This window comes from Mixophyes fleayi, chromosome 2 (genome assembly GCF_038048845.1).
Source record: "Mixophyes fleayi isolate aMixFle1 chromosome 2, aMixFle1.hap1, whole genome shotgun sequence".
Taxonomy (NCBI): domain Eukaryota; kingdom Metazoa; phylum Chordata; class Amphibia; order Anura; family Limnodynastidae; genus Mixophyes; species Mixophyes fleayi.
Genome location: NC_134403.1, coordinates 12,859,308 through 12,883,051, shown reverse-complemented (window position 1 = coordinate 12,883,051; position 23,744 = coordinate 12,859,308). Strand labels below are relative to the sequence as shown.

The 23,744-nt window shown below is 36.3% G+C and overlaps 2 protein-coding genes across 2 annotated transcripts; both read right to left on the bottom strand.

Annotated features, from left to right (window-relative positions):
- Positions 1–1,027: 1,027 nt before the first annotated feature.
- Positions 1,028–20,273, bottom strand: LOC142139776 (odorant receptor 131-2-like). Its single transcript, XM_075197645.1, has 2 exons — positions 20,225–20,273; positions 1,028–1,988 (listed from the first exon to the last, which is right to left on the bottom strand). The coding sequence occupies exons 1-2, from the start codon at positions 20,239–20,241 to the stop codon at positions 1,028–1,030; spliced, it is 978 nt and encodes a 325-aa protein (XP_075053746.1). The 5' UTR covers positions 20,242–20,273.
- Positions 14,879–15,821, bottom strand: LOC142140564 (odorant receptor 131-2-like). Its single transcript, XM_075198274.1, has one exon. The coding sequence runs from the start codon at positions 15,797–15,799 to the stop codon at positions 14,879–14,881; it is 921 nt and encodes a 306-aa protein (XP_075054375.1). The 5' UTR covers positions 15,800–15,821.
- Positions 20,274–23,744: the final 3,471 nt, after the last annotated feature.

The window sequence follows — 23,744 nt, the reverse complement described above, 5'->3', positions numbered from 1 at the left end:
AGTTTGCAAATTCAGAAAGAAATTGTGCTGGTATATTACATTTTCTGCAGGCAGAAAATAGTTTCTTTAGGAGGGAATATGACACCCCAAACAGTTTGTAATGTTTGCAAAAATGCCTCCTCTATCCTCCTCTCTTCCTGCTCAAATAACTGCTCTCTTCCTGCTGTAGTAAGTGCTGTAATAAGTGCTGTAATAACTGTTATTTCCCTGCTCTAATGCTGCAACCTAACCCTTCTCTCTCCCTCTGTCAAATGGCACTGGATTACTGTGAAGGCGGACATTTATGCATTTGAAACATCGCGAGAACCGCGCTCCGAGATCCGACGACGTCACAATGGCGTTTTGCCTCGTTTTCAATTCCGAATAGGCGGGAGAGTACCGAGCCGAGCAGGCTTGGTAATCGGATATCTGAAGTTTGGGCGGGTTCGGTTCTCGGGGAACCGAGCCCGCCCATCTCTAGTTGTAACATACAGCTTTTCAGTGAGATATTGTGCATAGCTACTTTCAGCTTTGACAAGTGACCAAGCTGAATGGGCAGACATTTCAATGAATAGCTAACCACACATTTGCAAGTTGAAAAGATGTGAGATAGCTTACCAGATTTGAAAAAAAGACCCTGTAATATCTATTTAAATTGTATGTAAAGAATGAGAAGGCAATTTAAAGGTTACTGGGTTAATAAAAGTGTATAACAGAGTGCAAAATCCTCTTCTGTTGTCTGTGTGTAATGTAACCCTCTGAGGGAGAGATATCTGTTTTTAGCATTACAGATACTTGTGAGGTGTTATTTTGCACAGTGAATTGTTTGTTCCTTATATGGTACATGAGCAGATGGTATATATGTTTTGTATTGCTGTGTTTCATGCTATCTAAATTGAGTTGTGTTGCAGGTTTATCTGTTCTACAAATTATAAATGAGTTCCTGAACTACTTTTTAATTGATCAATAAAACACTTTATAAAAAAATATTTCACGCAAACCTTTAGAATTTTAAATATCTTTACTAGACAATTTCACATGTTGTAGCTTAAAATTTGACAGAGTACAATTTTCTTATATATTTACTAAATGCTTCATCCCTTATCCCATAAATCACAGGACTGAGGAACCTGGGCAAACAGGTGAATATGAGGAAGTTGGATATCAGCATGAAAGTTATGTACTTTGGGAAGTATGCCTCTGTTAGAGAGGAGATGAAAGATATCATGCATAACATGAGCTGGACTGCATGAAGCATCACCGTTCTTCCAGCTTTGAAAGCAGAAGATCCACCTGAACCAAACTTCCTGGCAACCAGCATAACTTTAATATAAGTAAATATAATTATTAATGCCACTATGGTGAAGCTGAGAATATGGATGAAAGATCTAATTATATTTTGAAGTGGACTTATAATGAGCATTGTACGATCACACAACACATTAACAGATAAAAATATATATCCAGATGAGTAGATAATGACAGTCAGATCTGCAATACTTGGGGCAAATCCAATGACCCAAACCATGGCTATTGCTAACTTAGCTCTCCCTGCAGTGCAAAACTCTAAGTGTCTCAGGGGAAAACATATTGCTATGTAACGTTCCAGAGACATGACGGCAAGGTTGTATGGAGTAACCCGAAATGATGAGGCTGCGAGAGTGAGAATGATGCAACATAAAGGCATTGGGAAATATATAATGTACAGGGCTGTAAGTAAAAGGAAAATTCCCAAGGCAAGATATAATGTGTCATTGATGAGCATGTGAGCGAAGAGAACATATCGCGCATTTTCTCGCATGTGAGGAGAGCTAAAGAAGACATTCAGGAGAACTGTGATGAAGTAAACGAAGAAGATGAAACATAAAATTGTCACAATGACAAGAACTGTTCGGGAGATCTCATCAACTCGTTCATTAATGGAGGGCAGCTGGGTGATATTCCAATGGACAGATGTGGAGTTGACCATTGGAGACTGACTCCTGCCAAGTTTTCTGGAAATGCTTAAGCTTGAAAGGGGACACAAGAATACAACAGCAATAAGTTCATGATATGTTCATAGCACAATGATAATAGTACACTGAATGAAGTATAGTTTATATATAATACTGACTGAAAATAAATGTAGCAAAATTTTAATGCAAAACAGAACCCAAAGTTACCTCTGAAAATAAATGTAACAAAATTTGAATGCAAAACAGAACCCAAAGATACCTCTAGTTGGACTCTTTCAGACAGCATGCTTACTGTTAGAAGAAATTAAAATCATTAGTTTATCCTACTCTAAAAAAAATATTAATTAGTTGCCTTTACAGTGTTTCTGGTAACACAGTATATGTAAGGTTATTGAACAATCCGTGTTTTAGTAAGACTTCTTGTAGTTTTAAATTTTCCACAACTTAAAGAAAAACTTTGGGGAAAAGGAGACTTGAGTTATTCACTCATCTCACCTTTAAATTCTATTTGTCATCTAGCCTTATAAATATTGTTAAGTAGAAAATATTGTAATTTATTAGTTTTATGTCTGAAAAGGAGTGAGGATCCCTCAAAATTTGTTTTTTAGTAATGAACAATTTACCCATTACTATTTCAACAGAAACCAATGTGGCAATAATAACTATTTTCAAATCTGAGAACATTTCTCCCCCTTGAGTACATTTGAATGGAACGGAACAAGCATTGTATTTCTATTCTACATTCCAATTGTACGTTACATTACATTGCAATTTATTTATTTATTTTAATAGGGTGGTCTTTCGTTTTGAGAAATGAAAATGTACAGCTTCCAAAATGATATGCATAAACTTTCTGAGTCCAATTAAGTCAACATTATGAGCCGCCAAACCATAACAAGAGTATTCTGGCAACTAATACAAAAATAATATAGTGGCACGAACATTGTGGAAAAACTTGAAAATTTAAGGGTAAAGGCCAAGCTGCAATTAAATATTAATAAGATGTATATAATAATATTCAATGTAATAAACTGAAGGCAATAAACTACAACAAACAAGCAAACACGCTTTTGTTTTTGCAAAACTGCATTGAATGGAAATGTGAAGGATTAAAAATAATATACTAAAAATATAAACAGTCTTCTAATAGCAAAAAAAGTGCTTGTAGAGGATTTAAATGGGGCCTTTCATACATGACCCTCCTTCTCCCCGATAAAAGGGTCTTGGCAATTCAACTCAACTTCAAGAAACGTTATTTCCACATTTGTAAGGTGCTTTTAGCTTGTAGAAAAACTCAAATTAAATCTATGATGGTAATTGATGTATGCTCCATGTGCTGCCTAAATTGTTATTTCTCCCCATCTCATACATGGGAATGTCTTGACTTCAGCAAAACAAACAGGATGATTTTAGATTGTCACCTATCTAATGAAACTAGTTCACATATTTTGACCCTAAAATGGACATCTCCAAGAGATATTAAACAGTGGCTATAAGTTATTTTTTTCTTTTATAATTCAACTCACAATAGAAAATTGAATATTAACCCTTTATAGAACATAGCAATCATATTATACAATATATATTATAATACAACAGTGCAATGCATTGTCAGCTTCTTATTATAACCTGAGAATGTGAACTAAAAAGCTAGTTTTCAATTTCTACATATAATCTCAAATAATTTAATCTCAACTGATCAATAATACATATCAAATTGCCCCTCGGGTCTGTAGAAATATTTAATCCAATAAAATGGATAACATAATAATATTCCTCTACTGATCAAATACCAAGAGCCCCTCGAAAAAATAACATATAATAGTAGTACATGCTGCATATGTAATATAAATGTAACAATTAATTTAAATCAGCAACATCAAGTAAGGATTGGTGGTCATAAAAAACCTCAAAGATAAATATAATAATTACATTCTATAAAATATAATACTTAGAGAAATATAAAAATGTTAAAAATAAATAATAATCGTTTCTGTTCAACATAACATTCAAGTCATAGATTTTTTGTAACAGGGAGCTCTTTAATAATATGACTTAGTTGTAACCCCAATTTTTATTTATGTAAATTTAGAAAATGTTAGTTAATTCTATTTTATTTTACACTTTTTTTGTAAACTAGATATATTCCAGTGAAAATAAGAAAAAAATATTTTATAAATTATTGCACACTTTTTCTGTCAACAAAATAAGGAAAACTTACTCTAACGAATAAAAATACATTGCTGTGATACAAATTTTCTCATAGAGATGAGGATTTTTAGCAATAAATCCTTCTTGCAATCAGCAGTAAAATACATTTGAAAGCACAGATTTTCAAAGCATACTTAAAGCTCAAACATTTGTTTGTTTTAAATATAGATTGACACAGAAAAAACAGAAATGACACTGTGATAAATGGCTAGAGGATATTTAAAGTAGGGTTGCAGATGAACAGGGAAATATTAGCTTTTTTTTCTACTACTTTTCAAGGATTCAAATTGGACTACTATAGATCAGATAAGGAGCACATCCTCTTTCCCAAACTGGACTAGGAATGGAAGAGGACACTACCAGCATATTAATCAGAACCCAAACACATCTGGGACCCACATTTTATTTGTATTTATTAAAAATATATTTGTTAAAAAAAAATATTGTTTTTATTTATGTTGTATCATGTGCAAATCATTTTATTATTATTTTATTGTATTCAATTTTACTTTATTTAATGTATTAATTTCTTAAATTAAATTTTTATTTTTACATTATTATAGTATTTATCATTTTCAATAGTATTCTTTATTTGACTTTCATTATTTACAGTAACACACTTTAATTAGAAAGAAACCAACAGTTTCTAATGCACCAGTAGAAATAATGACGCACAGACCTACAATACCCAGTACTTTTCCAAGCACACAAGGTATACATCATCTTTCAGATTTAAAATTAGACACATATATGGGCACAAAGTAAAGAAATAAAAAAGTAAGACATAAAAAATAAAGTAATATAAATAACATATACAATTATATACAAATTAAAATTAAAAATATATATACGTAATTGTATATACTTACCTCTGGGTAAGTAATCACTATAGGTTTAAGACTAGTATAAAAATATTATGCAATGTAAATAAAAAATAAGAAATCTACACATAAATTCAATGTTTATATTTATTAAATATTTAAATCTTTAAATAAGTTGAAACATAAAATAATTTAGAACACATGCATATGTCATAATTTTAGATATGTTTTGTATCTAGGGGTAATTAAATTTACTCACACAAATATATTAAACATTGCAGAATAGATACAGGTTCAGATATCTTCTGCTTGAATTGTCAGCGCTGTAGTTTCATCTCAGATGCCTATATTTATAGTCTCAAAGTAAGATTCCCCGTAGAATTTTGCATCACTGACCTTAATTTTGTAATGTTCTAGGAAGTGCCAAATGTACCATTTATACTGCAGTAATGAAAAGGTTAGGCTTCAATGCACATTATACTGTGATTAGATACTAAGTGGGTCCCAAAAGGTAAGATGTGGCTTAGAAGTTGGGAAGACAGTTTCACCGTGTTGTTACACATGACTGATCTGATGTATTAGGTTTAATTACACATCTCTTATCTTGTATGCTATACACTGTGCTAGGCTGATTGCCTGTAGTCTTGCAAATATATATTCAGATTTTCATTGCATGAAAAAATAAAAGTGATGAATACCAATGCATTAAACAAAATAAAAATTGATTTCTTTTCAATGTATACTTCTAATAATATTAAACAAGTGCCTTATCGCTTGTACAGTATGCTGCTTGCTCATTGAGGAGGTTTGAACTGAAGCCTTGGAGTCGATGGCAGAAATGTGGCATAGGACTTCCCCATACAACCTGAGTGCAAATAAGACCTTTATGAGATATAATGTGAGCTTAGAGTGAAGGACTTACTGTATACTCTAATGAACTTTGGCATATTTAAATTTCTTGCAATATGAAATAGTTGCTTAAACTAGTCTCATAGTAGATATTAAAGAATTATGAGTGTTCTTTTTAGTAATCAGCGGAAACTGTATGTGTAGTGGGGGGTCAAGGTTTGAACACCACTGAGGCATCATGGTAGATTTCATTGCCCACTGTTCTTGTTGTCAAACTAAGATACTAAATCTTCAGGAACATTCAGACAGGGCACTAGTTATTTCAGAAGATTAGAGATATAGGGCCTGTGGAGTTGGATATATATTCATTTTATTAACATAAAGTACACCTTTTGGTTCACGTGTACCAGGAAATACATGCACATACATCCGTGTGCAGATTTGGTCCTATCTTCCACATGAGGCTCCTTATGACTGGAGAGGTCATAATCTGCCCTGGACCATTTTGAGCTATAACAACTTATACGTCAACTTTCAGAGGACGCTTTGCTCTTGGTTTGATTGAGAGATGGGTTTTACTATTAAATGGCATCCATGAATAATTTTTGAATATCATGTCATTTAATTTTTCCTTTTATTCACATGCCGTATGAATGCGGTAATGAATAAATAGTTAATGACCCTATAAGGAATAAATAATTAATAATATCTTTTGCCCCCATAAATATTGAATAAATACTGCCAAATCTTCCAGAGCACCTCCAAGCATTAGGAATTCATAGCTGATGATTCCTCTGGTCCCCGCTCCATTTCTGACTATTATGGATCCTGGGTACATGGTGCGAACTCCCCTCTCTGGCTCCCAGATTGGAATTTTTTATCTCACGATGGTTGAATAGAGAAAGAGGCTCTGTCCCCATTTCATTTGGACCCCTGCTGTCAGCATACCCATGAAGTCTGCGGATAATAGTCTCGACAAGCAATCAGCTCAATTCCTTTGTAGCACCCTCTAACACTCTCTCTTCATTTGATCCCACAAATGAAGAGGAAGTTTCTACTCTCTTCTCATCTTCCTACTCTACCTCCTGTCCTCTTGATCCCATTCCCTCACAAATTGGTAGGTCCCTGTCTCCTGTGCTCATTCCCCCTCAGCTCCCATGCCCCTCCAAGCTTCTCGAGAGAATTGCCTACAGTCGCCTCACACACTTTCTTACAGCAAACAACCTATAGGTTCCTCTTCAGTCAGGCTTTCGCTCTCAACACTCCACAGAGACTGCGCTGACCAAGGTTGTCAATAATTTGATCACAGCAAAAAGTAATAACCATTACTCTCTTCTAATTCTCCTGGATCTCTCGGCTGCATTTGACACTGTTGACCACTCTCTCCTCATACAAACGCTACAATCCCTAGGTCTTGAAGGCACTGTCCTAGATCTTGAAGGCACTGGTTTTTATCCTACCTATGTAAACGCTCTTTCAGTGTTAATTTCCCTGGATCCACCTCTGCTCCGCTTCCTTTATCAGTTGGAGTACCACGAGGCTCAGTCCTAGGTCCTCTGCTATTCTCTATCTACACCACTTCTCTTGGAACACTATTAAGCTCCTTTGGATTTCAGTATCATCTCTATGCAGATGATACACAAATCTATCTATCCTCTCCTGATCTTTCACCATCTGTTACTGACTGTCTTTCTGCCATTACATCTTGGAGGTCTTCTCGCCAACTCAAACTCAATCTTTCAAAAACTGAATTAATAATATTCTCACCAAAAAACAGAAGCTTCCTGCCTGACATTTCTATTTCTGTTGATAACATGACCATAAATCCCACCCCGCAAGCTCGTTGCCTAGGTGTAATCCTTGACTCACAACTGTCGTTTATTCCCCACATCAACTCTATATATAAGTCATGTTACATACATCTAAAGAACATTTCCAGAATATGCACATATCTCACACAAAACAATTCAAAAACCTTAATTCATGCACTCATCATCTCCCGCAAATTACCTCCATACTGGTCTTCCCAAAGTCAGACTTGAACCCCAAAAATCTATTTTTCATGCAGCGGCTAGACTGATTTTCCTTGCAAACTGTTCTTCCTCTGCTGAGCCACTCTGTCAGTCTCTACATTGGCTGCCTGTATTTCAACGAATCCAATATAAAATTATTAAACTAACATACAAGGACATTAACAAAATTTCACCGACATACATCTCCTCACTTGTCTCAAAATATCTCCCAACTTGACACCTCCATTCTGCACAAGATCTACGTCTCTCTTCCACTCACATCACATCCTCCCATTCCCGATTACAGGACTTTATGGGCTGCACCCACTTTGTGGAATTCCCTTCCACGCACAATAAGACTTTCCTCTGGTCTTCAAACCTTCAAGCGTTCTCTGAAAACCCACCTCTTCAGACAAGGTTATAATATTCCTCAACCACCATGTTAATCTCCCTAGATTACCCTATTACCATCCTCTACACATCTAACACAAGACATTAACCATCTGACCAACATTGCCACACACAGCCCACTCAGTACTTTTACCTTTGCATTCCAGCTGGTCCATTGTGCAATAAAATGTAGAACATGCCCTTGTGTACCAAACTCCCATTGTCCTATAGATTGTAAGCTTGTGAGCAGGGTTCTCTTACCTCTCTGTCTGTCTGTATTACCCAGTATTGTCTTATTAATGTTTGTTCCCAATTCCAAAGCGCTACGGAATTTGCTGGCGCTATATAAATAAAAGTTGATGATGATGATAATGTGTGCCCACAATTGATGACAACAAAGGAGCCTAATCACTGACAATATACAAGGTACTTGCAGCGACAATAGCCTGTGTGTAGCCCACTTTTAGAACAGGCTCTGCTTGGGACAAGATCTGTGGGGTTGGTCTCACCAAGGTGGCCCTAGCTTTTAAAATATAGCATACACAGATTACAGTATATATATATATATATATATATATATATATATATATATATATATATATATAAACAGGGATACTCTGCACTCTCCAAACACACAATTAATGCTGTACTAAATACTTTTCTATATTAAAAGCAGGGAATGTTAGTTCCACTTATTGCAATATATGGTAAGTTGACGAACTCAAGCCAAAGTCTTTCCATTCTGGTCAGTCCTAACATGATCAAATGCTATGCTATTTTATCAGCTTAACATATCTTGCAACATGTGGAACTAACATTCCCTTCTTCCAATATAGAAAAGTATTTAGTACAGCATTAATTATGTGTTTAGAGAGTGCAGAGTATCCCTGTTTTTTGTCTATACAATATGGGCAACCCCCTCTTGCACCCCAGTCTGTACATGGAGAGTGCATAGGATCTACATCTGTTTTTGTTTATACAATATAAGTCCCATCACTCTTGCACCCCATTCTTTACATCAATTAATTACAACTTGTGTCAGGTAAGTCCCAGGTCCCCCATGGCTGCTAGTGCTTGGGAAAGACTTGCCTTTAAAAGCCGTGAGCAGGTAAGCCTTAAGCCCAGATAAAATAGCATAGCATTTGACAGTGCCGTAACTAGACATTTTAGTGCTCTGGGCGAGACAGGGCACCGGCGCCCCCCATCTAAGTGGGAGTGACGTTTGCCAAGTGGGTGTGGCCAATCTAATGTGGGGGTGTGACTAGCACTTTACTGAAAGAATTCTGTTACATGTCTGCGGACCCCAAACATGAGCACAGAAGCATGGAGGAGAAGAAGCCCCTCTGTAAGGTGAGGTACAAGGGGTCTCACAGGCGACCAATCACCTAAAGCTATTATCTGCTGTCAGTATCACTGATTTACATCTCTTCACTGGGGGAATGTCAGATAATATGTAAACGTGTCTTATCCATCCCTGATATTAGTTATTGCTGCCACTACCTGAACTTTTAGTTTATTTTCCCTCTCAATGTATTTAATTTGTCCCTCCTTCCATTGCTTGCTGTAGGTGTTTGGTTTGTTTCTCCATGATTCCTTTAAATGATCTTATTCCTTTTCCTCTGTGTGCTTGTTTAGACCTGTGCGTGGACCTGTGCATGAAAAATGAATTTACAACATAAAGGGGTCTATAATGTCCCCATCTGTCACCACTTCAGAAGTGATGGAGTCCTGTCTGCAAATTTTTCTCCACTAATTTATTTTTTCCAAACAATATTTAGTTTAACATGTGTATAACTTTTATTGCACTTAGTGGGATGAGAGAGAGAGGGAGAGAGAGAGAGAGAGAGAGAGAGAGAGAGAGAGAGAGAGAGAGAGATAGATTAAGGGCTACTGGATTAATTAGAGAGATAATTGGACATCACTGTGGATAAGTAATATGTTTTTGGTAGATGGTAATATACCAGTATATTGAGAAGTTCAATGAGTAAAAATGAAAAATGAAAGCTCCTATGGGTTTATGAAACCAAAATATTGGCCTGTATACAAATATCCTCCATATTGTTGAAAACGTTATTTAATGGCATTGCTTTTAAATACCTCCCATCATTATCTATTGTTTTGTAAGGCACAACAAAAACTATGTAGTGCTGTAGTAACAAATCAGCTCAAAAAAAGTCAGACAGAAACAGAACAATGACATATGAGGTTGCTGAATAAGGCACAGATGTACACACACACACACACACACACACACACACACACACACACACACACACACACACACACACACACACACACACACACACACACACACACACAGCCAAATGCACTGAATTCTCCTCCCCCAAATGGACCATGGTATTATTTGGGGCCATTGGCCTACCAGGCAGACTCAGGTAAGGTCTATGACCAATCCATGCTGAGTGTTCCTGAAGCAATTGTTACTTCCATGAATTAAGGAGTCTCTCATATGTAATCCCAGGTCCGACCTTCTAGATCTACTCCCTAACTACAATTTATACATGAAACAGGTAAGGAAGACTGGCTCCCTAAACATCTGACTATTAGCTGAGAAAAGGGCTATGGAAAAACACAAAGAATAGAGGAAAAAACAGGTCACTATCAATCTAGTTAAATTAATGTGGAAATTAAGGAAAACAAATCTGTCAATATAAAACATGTATTGTAAATGCAATGCATATATATATATATATATATATATATATATATATATATATATATATATATATATATATATATACAATCAATCTATGTGTACTTTTTAGAATACATAATTTAATTATATATGTGTTAACTGTAAAGAATTTCTCCTCATAATGGAGTCATAGTTGTAACTTTACAGAGATTGGTGCAGGGGTATGAGAGAGAGAGAGACTTCAGCCCTCAACTTCCGCAGTGGAACGCATGTGAAGGCCCAGAGGCAGGTAGTGGGCGGCTGCTGCGCCCCCTTGGGCTGACAGCACCACCCGCACCTGCCTAGTTACGGCCATAGCATTTGGTCATGTTAGGACTGACCAGAATGGGAAGACTTTGAAGTGAGTTGGTCGGCTTAACATATATTGCAATATGTGGAACTAACATTCCCTGTTTTTAATATAGAAAAGTATTTAGTACAGCATTAATTATGTGTTTAGAGAGTGCAGAGTATCCCTGTTTTTTACCTATACAATGTGGGAAACCCCCTCTTGCACCCCAGTCTGTACATGGAGAGTGCAGAGGATCTAAGTCTGTTTCTGTTTTTATATATATATAAAATTATGATTCAGCTAAGGAAGGAGATCCAAGCAAGATTATCCTTTATTTGAAAATGCCCAGTACCCACCCTTCGTTGACCATGGGGATTACTTGACTTGTTACTGGGAAATTATTTTTGCCACAGTCAATTCACTGTGGGAAATAAAGTGCAGGTGTGGTTGGGTAAATTTAACCCCTCTTTTCAACACATAATATAAAACCTAAATTAACTTGTATATATACTATGTTATACAATACCAATTTCGGCCTATTATAGCAAGGGACAGGACCCCCCCCCCCCCCCTAACTTCAACACAGCGGGCAGGATCCGGGAACTTGCCCTGCTCTCTCAGGAGCTCGGGAGAGCTCCCAAAAATTTGTGAGTCTCCCGGACATTCCGTGATAGTTATCAACTATGAGGTAGACATAAGAGTTAAGTGTGTTAACAAATCATATTCTAACTGGGAAACAGCAGCAACACAGTTAGCATTAAGGCTCAGTCATTTTTATTAAATGGAAATCGATTAGAGAGGTTCACTGACCCCCATGTTTTGGTTTTGGTTTTGGATCTGGATTAACTTCATGTTTTGGTTTTGACTGTAGTTTTGGCAAAACCGCCCTCATGTGTTTTGGTTTGAATCCATATTATTTTTCTAAAATCCATATATTTTTTGCTGGAATCGCATAATTTGGCTCTTTTTTTGTTCCTACATTATTATTAACCTCAATAACTTTAGTTACCAGTCATTTCCAGTCAATTTATGTCAAGTGACAAGAACACTGCTACCCCTCCTGTTTCTGTGTGAGCAATGTCACTGAGCAATGTCACTAGAGACTGAAGAGTGACAAGAACACTGTTACCCCTGTTTCTGTGTGAGCAATGACACTGAGCAATGTCACTGGAGACTGGAGAGTGACAAGAACACTGCTACCCCTGTTTCTGTGTGAGCAATGTCGCTGAACAATGTCACTGGAGACTGAAGAGTGACAAGAACACTGTTACCCCTGTTTCTGTGTGAGCAAAGGTGCTGGATCTCTTGGGGAGGGAGGTACTTATGGAATCCAAAACCCGCGAGATCCGACAACGCAACAATGGCGTTTTGCCTCCATTCAGATCCAAGGGCGTGCAAAAGTACCGAGCCGATTCGCGAGCCTACTCGGATCCCCTAAGTTCGGATGGGTTTGGTTATCAGAAATCCTAGCCAGAGCATCTCTAGTATCGATACTTTCCAGCAGGAGGTGCAGAATACATTTTGACAACATGGAGGGTTATGACGTGTACTCATCCCACTCTGTCTGAGTGGTGACAGATTCTTCCAAATTTTGCAGCTGTACTGTTTCTGCAGCATGCAGCCATGTTGGTCCTGTAAATCGAAACAAATAAACACAATTCTGTTTTGGTCACATGTTGATGTCATTGCCTTTTTCTACAGATGAACTATTGGAGTTGCCATGGGGTTACTGCATAAGGATCCTGAATTATTTTTGCCCCCTTAATCAATAAATAATGATTTCCCCATAATTCATAAGTCTTTGGTTCTGAATGGCAAAATAACTAAAAGAGCATGCAGTCTGAGCACTCTACAGCAGTATATTAATAAATGTACTGTGTCTTCATTTTTATATCAAATGTATGTTGTGTATAGGTTGTAGCATACAGCTTTTCTATTTTTTTAATACCTTTATTTATAATTTTAGGTATGCAATAGACAAATATTCTGCACAAATACATGTGGGCAAACACAAATGAAATGAGGCATACAGTAGGGTATACAGGTGTATGCATAAGTAAAGAGGGGGAGGAGGAAGGAAAGGTGGGGAATGATGAGACCACACCTGGAAACCCCGGTGATAGGCGACCAGTTAGACCTGTGAATCATGTACTATCTAGAGATGTTCACTGATCGCCGTGTTTTGGTTTTGGATCTGGATTAACTTTGTGTTTTGATTTTGGTTTTGGCAAAACCGCCCTTGCGTGTTTTGGTTTTGGTTTTGCATCCCGATTTGTTTCTAAAATCCATATTTTTTTTGCTAATATCACATAATTTGGATCTTTTTTATCCATACATTATTATTAACCTCAATAACATTAATTTCCAATCATTTCCAGTCAATTTTTGTCAAATGACAACAAAACTGCTACCCCTCCTGTTTCTGTATGAGCAATGGCACTGAGCAAAGTCACTGGAGACTGGAGAGTGGCAAGAAAACTGCTACCCCTGTTTCTGTGTGAGCAATGACACTGAGCAATGTCACTGGAGACTGGAGAGTGACAAAACCACTGCTACCCCTGTTTCTGTGTGAGCAATGACACTGAGCAATGTCACTAGAGACTGGAGAGTGACAAGAACACTGCTACCCCTGTTTCTGTGTGAGCAATGACACTGGATCTCCTGGGGGGGGAGTTACTTATGGAATCCAAAACCCGCAAGATCCGACAATGCAACAATGACGTTTTGCCTCTTTTCAGATCCAAGGATACGCAAAAGTAATGAGCTGGCTCGCGAGCCTACTCGGATCCCCTAAGTTCGGATGGGTTTGGTTTTCAGAAATCCTAGCCAGAGCATCTCTAGTATTATCCTACCTAAAAATAGAACAGAATTTGGCCTACCCGACCCTGTTCATAGGAAGATAGCCAAAATATTTTGAGCTTGAGCAGGCATTGGGGCTGGGCCAGAGGGGCTATTGTATATGAACCAATCGGCCCAAATTTGAGAGAATTTGGGGGTTTTCTTATTTAAGTATGCTGACATTTTTTCATACTTACCAAAAATCAGTGTTTCGTGACTAGGCATCTAGCAGCATTAAGTATCTGGACAGACAGATTTAGCAGAAACTTATTCAGGACCTCTATAGTATAACCTAGGAGAAAGGACTGTATGAAAAGCATACAGCTTTTCAGTGAGATATTGTACATAGCTACTTTTAACAAAGTAAGTTTGACAAGTGACAAAGCTGAATGGACAGATTTGTAAAAAGAGACCATGTAATATGTATTGAAAATGTATGTAAAGAATGAGAAGGCAATATAAGGGTTACAATTTAAAGGTTACTGAGTTAATAAAAGTATGTGGAAAATCTTCTTCTGTTGTCTGTGTGTAATGTGACCCTCTGAGGGAGAGATATCTGCTTTTAGCATTACAGATCCTTGTGAGGTGTTAAATTGACAGTGAATTGTTTGTTCCTTGTATGGTACATGATCAGATAGTATATATGTTTTATATTGCTGTGTCTCTTGGCCGTAACATCTAAATTGAGTTGTGTTGCAGGTTTATCTGTTCTACACATCATTACTGAGTTCCTGAACTACTTTTAGTTGATAAATAATGCACTTTACCATAAAATATTCCACACAACCCTTTAGAATTTCAAATATATTTACTGAACCATTTGCACATGTTCTAGCTTAAAATTTGCCAGAGTACAATTTTCTTATATATTTAGAAAATGCTTCATCCCTTATCCCATAAATCGCAGGACTGAGGAACCTGGGCAAACAGGTGAATATGAGGAAGTTGGATATCAGCATGAAAGTTATGTAATCTGGAGAGAATGTCTCTGTTAGAGAGGAGATGAAAGATATCATGCATAACATGAGCTGGACTGCATGAAGCATCACCGTTCTTCCAGCTTTGAAAGCAGAAGATCTACCTGAACCAAACTTCCTGGCAACCAGCATAACTTTAATGTAAGTAAATATAATTATTAATGCCACTATGGTGAAACTGAGAATATGGATGAAAGATCTAATTATATTTTGAAGTGGGCTTATCATGAACATTGAAAGGTCACACAACACATTAAAAGATAAAAATGTGTATTTATATGAGTAGATAATGACAGTCAAATCTGCAATACTTGGGGCAAATCCAATGACCCAAACCATGGCTATTGCTGATTTAGCTCCCCCTGCAGTGCAAAACTCTAAGTGTCTCAGGGGAAAACATATTGCTATGTAACGTTCCAGAGACATGACGGCAAGGTTGTATGGAGTAACCCGAAATGAAGAGGCTGCCAGAGTGAGAATGATGCAACATAAAGGCATAGGGAAATATATAATGTACAGGGATGAAAGTAAAAGTAAAATTCCCAAGGCAAGATATAATGTGTCATTGATGAGCATGTGAGCGAAGAGAACATATCGAGCGTTTTCTCGCATGTGAGGAGAGCTAAAGAAGACATTCAGGAGAACTGTGATGAAGTAGACGAAGACAATGAAACACAAAATTGTCAAGATGACAAGAACTGTTCGGGAGATCTCATCAACTCGTTCATTAATGGTGGACAGCTGGGTGATATTCCAATGGACAGATGTGGAGTTCGCCATCGGAGACTGACTCCTGACAACTTTTCTGGAAATTTTGAAGCTTGAAAGGGGACACAAATATGCAACAGCAATGAGTTCATGATATGTTTATAACACAATGATAATAATATACTGAATCAATTATAGTTTATATATAAAATTGACTTGAAACAAATATAGCACAATTTGAATGCAAAACAGAGGCCACATAGCAGGTCCAGCATTAGGGGAAAATAGCCCACGGATGTGGGAGGCTCTTAAAGTACCCCAATCTCCCTCATTCTGATTTCTGACAGATATGGGGTTATGGTCATTTGAAAGAGGTAAATTACCATATATTTTCTTTTGATCACTAAAAGAGTCTTTATTTTCTCCATAATGGTCCAATTGACATTAGGATACCATTGTTTGAAAGAAGGTAGTCTGCTCTTCCAAACAGTGTTGCCCTGGGGGTAAATGTATGAACCCCCGGATTCTTCAACTCCGGCGAGTTCAGCGTCTTCAGCGCTTAAATTTAAAGTGGCGCTGCCTTGTAAAGGGAAACTTCCCTTTACAAGGCAGCGCAGCTTTAAATTTAAGCACTGAAGACGCTGAACTCGCCGGAGTTGAAGAATCCAGAGGTTCATACATTTACCCCCTTGTTTTTATTGTCTGGTGAACATTTATAATCACCAGAGAATATGTGCACTACTCTACAGCTAATAAAAAAGATCCTCTTGAAATTGTGGTACCATTGTTTTCAGGAGTTATTGAGCTACTCAGCAAGGTGACTATCCATGTCATGCAAATATTCCCAAACTTTTATTTGGCAATATGCATGAAAAACTTGATTTTTTTCACTATTTTACCACATTTTAGAAACTACTAGAATTCCAGTATTGTGTTGTAAAGAAACCATTGGCATTTTTGGAATTAACAAAGTCTTCTAAAAAAAGAAGGTATGATATTTGAGGTTTCCGTAGAGAAACAGAACTAATATCGATGTTGGAATGTGACCAGCCCAAAAGTGGTAAAATTGTCTCATTACATGGGGAAAGAACTCGGCATAGGGGTTAGAAAAGTATGATTTAAAACCCATAGAAGCTTTGTTATGACAGCTTTCTTACTGTTAGTGGAAATCCAAATCAGGAATTTAGCTACTCCAACTAATGAATCTTAATTAATTTATCTCCACAATGTGTACAGTAAAATAGTATGTAAGGGTTTTGACCAATTCTTGGTGGTTCAGTAGGACTTTTTCAATGTTTAAATTTCCCACGATTTAAAGAAAACTTTTTTGGGAAAAAACTTCCTCTCACTCTTTAGTGCTGTATATCTATCAAGCCTTATAAATATAGTTAAGTAGATAAACATTGTAATTTTTTACAGCTTTACAACCGAAAAGGAGCGACAAGCCCTCAAAATAATGAACATTTTATTCATTGCTATTTGAACTGAAACAATGTGGTTATATCGACTTCTTTAAAGCTGAAAACCTTCCCCCCTTGAGTACATTTGAATGGAACAAAAAAAGCTAGACAATTCTATTCTATGCTCCTGTTGTACATTATATTACATTGTATTTTTTTTTTTGAATGGGGTGGTCTTTCTTTCTGTGAAATGAAAATGTACAGCTTCCAAAATGTGCTAAATAAACCTACTGAGTACAATAAAGTTAACAATGTGAGCTGTCAAACAATTAGAAGGGTATTTCTTCAACTAATAAAAAAAATATATAGTGGTGGAAACCTTGTTGTCAAATGTAAAAAGTTAAGTTAAGGCCAAGTTGCAATTTTTTCTTAATAGGAATACAATGTAATTAACTGAAGACAATAAACTACAATAAAGTGGCATAAAAAGCTTTTCTTTCTGCAAACTGCATTAAATGGAAATGTGAAAAATTAACAATAATACACTGAAAATAGAAACTTTCTTTTAATAACAAAAATGTGCTGGTAGAAAATTCAAATGGGGCCCCTCATACATGCCCCTACTTCTCCCTGATAAAGGGGTCTCAACAATTCAACTCACCTCTAGGAAACGCTATTTCACCATTTGTAAGGTTCTTTAACCTTTTAGTGAAACGCAAGACTACAGTGTAATGGTAATTTATGTATAATTCCTGTGCTGCCTAAATTGGTATTTATCCCCATCTCATACATGGTAATGTCTTGACATCAGCAGAGCAAGCAGGATGATTACAGATTGTCACCTATCAAATGAAATTGGTTCACATTTTGCCCATGAAATGGACTTCATCAAGATATACTTAACAGTGGCTATGAGTTAGAATTTTCTTTATTAAACCAACTCAAATTAGGAAATTGAATATTAACATAACAATCATGTTATACAATATATATTCTAAGACAACAGTGTAATGCATAGTCAAGTTTTTATTATACCATGAGAATAACCATTAAAAAACTATAAATTTATGCATATAATCTCAAATAATTTAATCTCAACTGATCAATAATACATATCAAATTGCCCCTAATGTCCGTAGTAATATTTAATCAAATAAAATACGTAATAAAGTAATGTTTCCCTACTAATCAAATACCTAGAGCCCTTCAAATAATTAACATATAATAATAGTACATGCTCAATACATACTATAAATGTGAAAACTAATTTAAATCACAAACATCAAGAAAGGAATGGTGGTATATACAAATATAATAATTACATTTCTATAAAATATTAAACTTAGCACCGCCGGAGAGAAATATAAAACAAAGTTAAAAATAAATAAAAATCCCTTCTGTTCTACATAACTATTATTTAGGTTATAGTTTTTTGTAACTAGATGCTCTTTTATAATGTTACTTTGTCATAGCCCCAGTTTATATTTAGAAAAATATTAGTTAATTTTATTTTATTTTACACTTTTTCAAAACTAGATATATTCCAGTACAAACAAGAAAATACATATTTTACAAATTATTACGCACTTCTTGTGTCAACACAATAAGGAAAACTTACCATAATGAAGAAAATACATTTATATGATACAACTCTTTTCATTGGAGATGAGCAAAACCGAATCTCACAGCAATTTTTCGCACAAATCGAGCTTCGATACAGATTAATGTTCTTTTGTAGTGGCTTGTTCTCCGTTTAAATACCCTTTATCCATTCACCCAATTTTCCAAGGCTTTCCACCCGGAAGTGATATCACAGCATGTCACATCTTGTTTGCCAAATTATTGAAATTTCAATTGATTTTTAGAAGGTTTGTGGGATGCTCAAAATATTTTGATGATCAATGTGGTGTCCTTTAATTAATTCACAATTTTTTTCAAGCTAGAATGAATAGAGTAACTCCTGGATGTAATGTCACTACTTTTTCTAATTTTTTAGGTAAAACTGGGGGATCCAACTTTGATTGACACAGAGAGAGCACTAGATCATTTTTTAATCAAGGATTTTTACTGATAATCCTCTCTTGCAATCAGCAGGAAAATGCAATGATTATTGAAGTATTTAAGTTACCCACATGCCTTGCAAAACATACAAAATGCTCAATAATTTGTTTGCTTTGAATATAGATTGAAACAGAAAAACCAGAAATGACAGACTGATTTAAATGGCTAGAAAGTATTTAAATGAGGGTTGCAATTAAGCAGTGAAAAATTTGCATTATTTTCAACTACTTGTCATGGATTTAAATAGGACAACTATGGACTGGACAGGAGCACAACCTCTTTCCTAAGCTGACTAGGGATGGGAGAGGACAATACCAGCACATTAACCACAACCCACAAACATCTCGGACCCACATTTTTAATTTATTTATTCAATATTATTTTTATATTATTTATTTTATTATGTTTTTTTATGTTATATCATGTTCAAATTATTTTTATTATTATTTTATTGTTATAATCTTCACTTTGTTTAATGTAGTAATAGCTTACATTATATTTAAATGTTTACTTTATTTTAATTTTTATTATTGTCAATTTTATTAATTAATTAACTTTAATTATTTATATCAACACGCTTTATTTTAAAAGAAATAAACAAACAAACAGTATCTAATGATCCAGTAGAACTAATGAAGCACAATACCTAGTACCTTTACAAGTACACAAGGTGTACAGCATCTATCAGATTTAATATTAGACACATAAATGGACAGAAAGAAAAGAAATAAAAAATGAAAACAAAATAAAGTAATATAAATAATATTTCAAATGATATACAAATTTAAATTCAAATTGGTCTACTTCATTTCATATACTTACCTCTAGGTACATAACTAGTAAAGATTTAAGTCTAGTATAAAAAATATTATGGGATGTAAATGAAAAATAGAAAGAATATCCGTACAAATGCAATGTTTAAATGTAATAAAAATTTAAATCTTTAAATAAGTTGAAACATAAAATAATTTAGAACATATGCATGTGGAATAATTTTAGATAGATTTTGTATCTAAAGCTAATTAAATTTACTCACACAGATATGTTAAGCATTGCAGTATAGATACAGGTCCAGATATCTTCTGCTTGAGTCCTCAGCACTGTAGTTTCATCTCAGATGCATATATTTATAGTCTCAAAGTAAGGTTCCCTATAGAATATTACATCACTGACCTTTATTTTGTGGCACTCTCAGAGGTGCCAAGTGTACCATTTATACTGCAGTAATGGGAAGGTTAAACTTGAATGCACATTATACTGCGATTAAATACTAAGTGGGTCCCAAGAGGTAAGATGTGGTTTAAAAGTTGGAGAGACAGTTTTACAGTCTTGTTACACATGACTGATCTGATGTCTTAGGTTTAATTACACCCTCTTATCTTGCATGCTATACACTGTGCTAGGCTAATTTCCTGTAGGCTTGCACATATTTATACAGACTTTCAAAGCATGCAAAATAAAAGTGAGAAATAAGAATGCATTAAGCAAAATGTATATTGATTTCCTTTTAATGTATACTTCTAACAATAGTAAACAAGAACCTTGTAGATTGTACAGTACGCTGCTTGACCATTGAGGAGTTTTGTACTGAGACCTTGGATTCCATGACAGCAATTTGGCATAGAACTTCCCCATCCAACCTGAGTGCAAATATGACCTTTTTGAGATATAATGTGAGTTTAGGATGAAGGACCTACTGTATATTCTAATGAACTTTAGCATATTTCAATTTCTAGCACTATGAAACTGTTGTTTAAATTAGTCTCATAGTAGATTAAAGCATTATGAGTGTTCCCTTTAGTTATCATGTGAAACTGGTATGTGAAGTGGGGGGAGCAGGATTGAGCACCACTGAGGCCTCATGGTGGATTTCATTGGTCACTGTGCTTGCTGTCAAACTGAGACTTTAATCTTCAGTAATATTCAATTAGGCACAGGTTATTACAGAAGATTAGAGATATAGGGCCTCTTGGATGTACATCTGTTTTATTAGCGTAAAATACAAATTTCCATTTTGTTTATGTGTTCCAGGAAATACATGCGCATGCATCCTTACGTAGATTTGACCCTATCTTACATTTGATACTCATTAGACTGGAGAGGTGGAATTGAGGAGGGAAGAGACAGTTGAGCATAGGCTGAGTACAGCAAGGGCATGTTCATGTGATAGCGACTGAGGTAGACCTGTTTGCCAACACATATACACCTTCCAGGAAGAGTATCTGTTACGGGTGCTAGAATACATAATGATGATGATGATTTCAGCAATAAATAGCTGCTTCTGCTATATTATATGAAGTTGCAGCTGTCTATTTGCACTGGGAAGCACGGTGGCTTCCTGGTTAGCACTTCTGCCTCACAGCACTGGGGTCATTAGTTCGATTCCCGACCATGGCCTTATCTGTGTGGAGTTTTTATGTTCTCCCTGTGTTTGTGTTGGTTTCCTCCGGGTGCTCCGGTTTCCTCCCACACTCCAAAAACATACTGGTAGGTTAATTGGCTGCTATTAAACTGCCTTTAGTCTCTCTCAGTCTGTGTGTGTGTATGTTAGGGGATTTAGACTGTAAGCTCCAATGGGGCAGGGACTGATGTGAATGAGTTCTCTGTACAGCGCTGCGGAATTAGTGGCGCTATATAAATAGCTGATGATGATGATGATTACTTAACATATTTTCATATTTCACTTCATTTAATTACATTTAGTTGTATTTAAATAATTTTTACATGGTAAATGTGACTTTCCCATTTATTAATATCATTGTCCAGACACTATTGTTTGCTGTGTATCTGACACTTCATTACATTATTATACAAATAGAGTAATACAGCTTGCTAATTTACTACTAACACAGCTGCACGCATTGACTGCACTGCTCTTGTTGCTCCTGATGCAAACCTGGTTTATATGCTAGTTCTGTAGAGTTGGACACAATGGGTCTCAAGTAGAGTGGAAAATAAGTTCAACACAGACACACAAAATGTGCTTTTCCTTACTGTGTATGTAGAGTAGAAAAGATTACATGTAGAGATCTGAAGTGAAGGGGCATGCTGGTATTGCTAGAGCAGAAAAAGAGGGTGTTAACACAACTTACACACCATGTAGAGTGGGAAGCAGCGACATACCGTTATCGCCAAAAGAATTGAGAATGACACAAATATTGTTTTTCACAAACTATGCTGCTTCAGTGTTTTTAGACCTTTTTGTCAGATGTTGCTATGGTATACTGAAGCAAAATTACAAGCATTTCAAAATTGTCAAAGGCTTTTATTGACAATTACATTAAGTTTATGCAAAGAGTCAATATTTGCAGTGTTGACCCTTTTTTTTGAAGACCTCTGAAATTTGCCCGTGCATGCTGTCAATGCTTCTGGGCCACATACTGATTGATGGCCGCCCATTCTTGCCTAATCAATGCTTGGAGTTTGTCAGAATTTGTGGGTTTTTGTTTGTCCACCTGTCTCTTGAGGATTGACCACAAGTTCTCAATGGGATTAAGGTCTGGGGAGTTTCCTGGCCATGGACCCAAAATTTTGATGCTTTTATCCCGAGCAACTTAGTTATCACTTTTTCCTTATGGCAAGGTACTCCATCATGCTGGAAAGGCACTGTTCATCACCAAACTGTTCTTGGATGGTTGGGAGAAGTTGCTCTTAGGATGTTATTCATGGCTGTGTTCTTAGGCAAAATTGTGAGCGAGCCCACTCCCTTGGCTGAGAAGCAATCCCACACATGAATCGCTTCAAGATGCTTTACTGTTGGCATGACACAGGACTGATGGTAGCGCTCACCTTTCCTTCTCTGGACAAGCATTTTTCCAGATGCCCCAAACAATCTGAAAGGGGATTCATCAGAGAAAATGACTTTACCCGAGTCCTCAGCAGTAGAATTCTTCTAACTTTTGCAGAATATCAGTCTGTCCCTGTTGATTTTCCTGGAGAGAAGTGGCTTCTTTGCTGGCCTTCTTGACACCAGGCCATCCTCCAAAAGTCTTCGCCTCACTGTGCGTGCAGATGCACTCACACCTGCCTGCTGCCAGTCCTGAGTAAGCTCTACACTGTTGGTGCCCCGATCCCACAGCTGCATCAACTTTAGGAGACAGTCCCGGTGCTTGCTGGACGTTCTTGGGTGCCCTGAAGCCTTCTTCACAACTATTGAACCTCTCTCCATGAAGTTATTGATGATCTGATAAATGATTGATTTAGGTGCAATCTTATTAGAAGCAATATCCTTGCCTGTGAAGCCCTTTTGTGCAAAGCAATGAAGACTGCACGTGTTTCCTTACAGGTAACCATGGTTAACCGAGGAAGAACAATGATTTCAAGCACCACCCTCCTTTTAAAGTTTCCTATCTGTTATTCTAAATCAATCAGCATGACAGAGTGATCTCCAACTTTGTCCTTGTTAACACTCTCACCTGTGTTAATGAGTGAATCACTGACCTGATGTCAGCTGGTCCTTTGTGGCAGGGCTGAAATGCAGTGGAAATGTTGTTTTTTGTGATAAAGTTCATTGTCATGGCAAAGAGGAACTCTGAAATTAATTGCAATTCATCTGA

Bases quoted from the DNA above. Each gene is read 5' to 3' on its own strand.
- LOC142140564 (XM_075198274.1), bottom strand. From the start codon at position 15,799: ATGGCGAACTCCACATCTGTCCATTGGAATATCACCCAGCTGTCCACC.